Raw genomic sequence first — 1180 nt, 5'->3', positions numbered from 1 at the left:
CAGCAGACTAGAGCCAAAGCCTATTAAACAAAATAACTTTAGTAACTACTGTCCTCGCACTAGGGAGAAAAGGGTGCAGTGGTAGGATGCTTGGGAAAGGATGGGTGTTTAGAAAAAAGTGCTAGCGCTAAGGTTTGAAGCTAAACGAAGGGGAATGGAATCGCTGAAGGATAACTGCTACACGAAAAGGACCTGGGCAGTAATATCCGGGTCTGAAGTAGGCTGTATTTCAAGCAGTCCCTTTTCGTTAAGACGGTCTTTTTCCAGAAGTAGTCCACCACTGATCAAAATATGCAGACTACATCGAATAGCCTCTCCAGTCAGGGGTGGTGGTGGTGTGGGCCGGTAATCTCAGCTTTTCTGGAGGCTGAGGCAGTAGGATCGGGAGTTCGAGGCTAGGTTGGGCAACCAGTGGAAAAGAAAGCATTTCTCTGTAGTCCAAGCTTGGCGATTCCGGGTTGTGTAATGCACACACAACAGCTGTCAGAATATCCTCTGGCAGGGACTGCGGGAGGCAGTTCATTCCCAGAACAGGCGTCTCCGGGCCTTGCACGGAGAGCGAGGAGGGCGCTTTGGGCGCTCCTGGGGACCTGGACTCGGAGAGGGAGGCAGAGGCTGGAGAGGGGAGCTAGGGAAGGGCCTCAGAAGGTGCATGTCCTGGTCGAAGATGGAGCGAGGAGAGCGTCTCTCTGGACTCGGAGTGGGAGCCAGAAGTTCGAGCTCCAGGATGGAGCCCTGGAGCTCCAGGATGGACGGGCTAGAGGGGAGGAGCCCAGCGGCCAGACCTGCTGCAGCGTCCATCCAGGGCGCGTGGATCTCGGCGTCCTGTGGGGCGGCGAACTCTGGGACAGATGCGCCGAAGGATCCGTGCTCGACGACGACAACGACGTCCTCAGCGGGAGCGTCCAGGAAAGCGGCCGGGTCCAGGTGGACAGGCGGGTCGCTGTGTTCTTCTGAGCGTTGGTCGACAGGACCCAGGAGGACCTCGGGAACCAGGAGGAGGGTGTGCCCGTCGAGGGACACTTCCAGGACGGACGACGGTGAGGGCTCCAGCAGCAGGTCGACGTCGTCCAGGGTCAGCTGCAGGGCAGAGCCTGTGGCCAGGACCAGCACCGAGGTGAGCGCGTCAGCGGCCGGGGCTCCCTCCGTGTCTTCCAGGCCGGGCGCCGCCCCCGGCTCG

At 59.4% G+C, this 1180-nt stretch overlaps 1 protein-coding gene across 1 annotated transcript in view; it reads right to left on the bottom strand.

Moving 5' to 3' along the window:
* Positions 1-338: 338 nt before the first annotated feature.
* Positions 339-1180, bottom strand: part of LOC102476541 (proline-rich protein 23B) — a 2162-nt gene continuing 1320 nt past the window's right edge. The window contains exon 3 of the mRNA XM_027775571.1: positions 339-1176. Coding sequence (XP_027631372.1) covers positions 520-1176 — 657 coding nt within the window. The 3' untranslated portion in view covers positions 339-519. The remainder of the gene's footprint in view (positions 1177-1180) is intronic.

This window comes from Tupaia chinensis, unplaced genomic scaffold, assembly GCF_000334495.1.
Source record: "Tupaia chinensis unplaced genomic scaffold, TupChi_1.0 Scaffold000574_1, whole genome shotgun sequence".
In the NCBI taxonomy this organism is placed as follows: domain Eukaryota; kingdom Metazoa; phylum Chordata; class Mammalia; order Scandentia; family Tupaiidae; genus Tupaia; species Tupaia belangeri.
The sequence above is the reverse complement of the archived record's forward strand: the minus strand, read 5'-3'. Positions and strand labels throughout refer to the sequence as shown.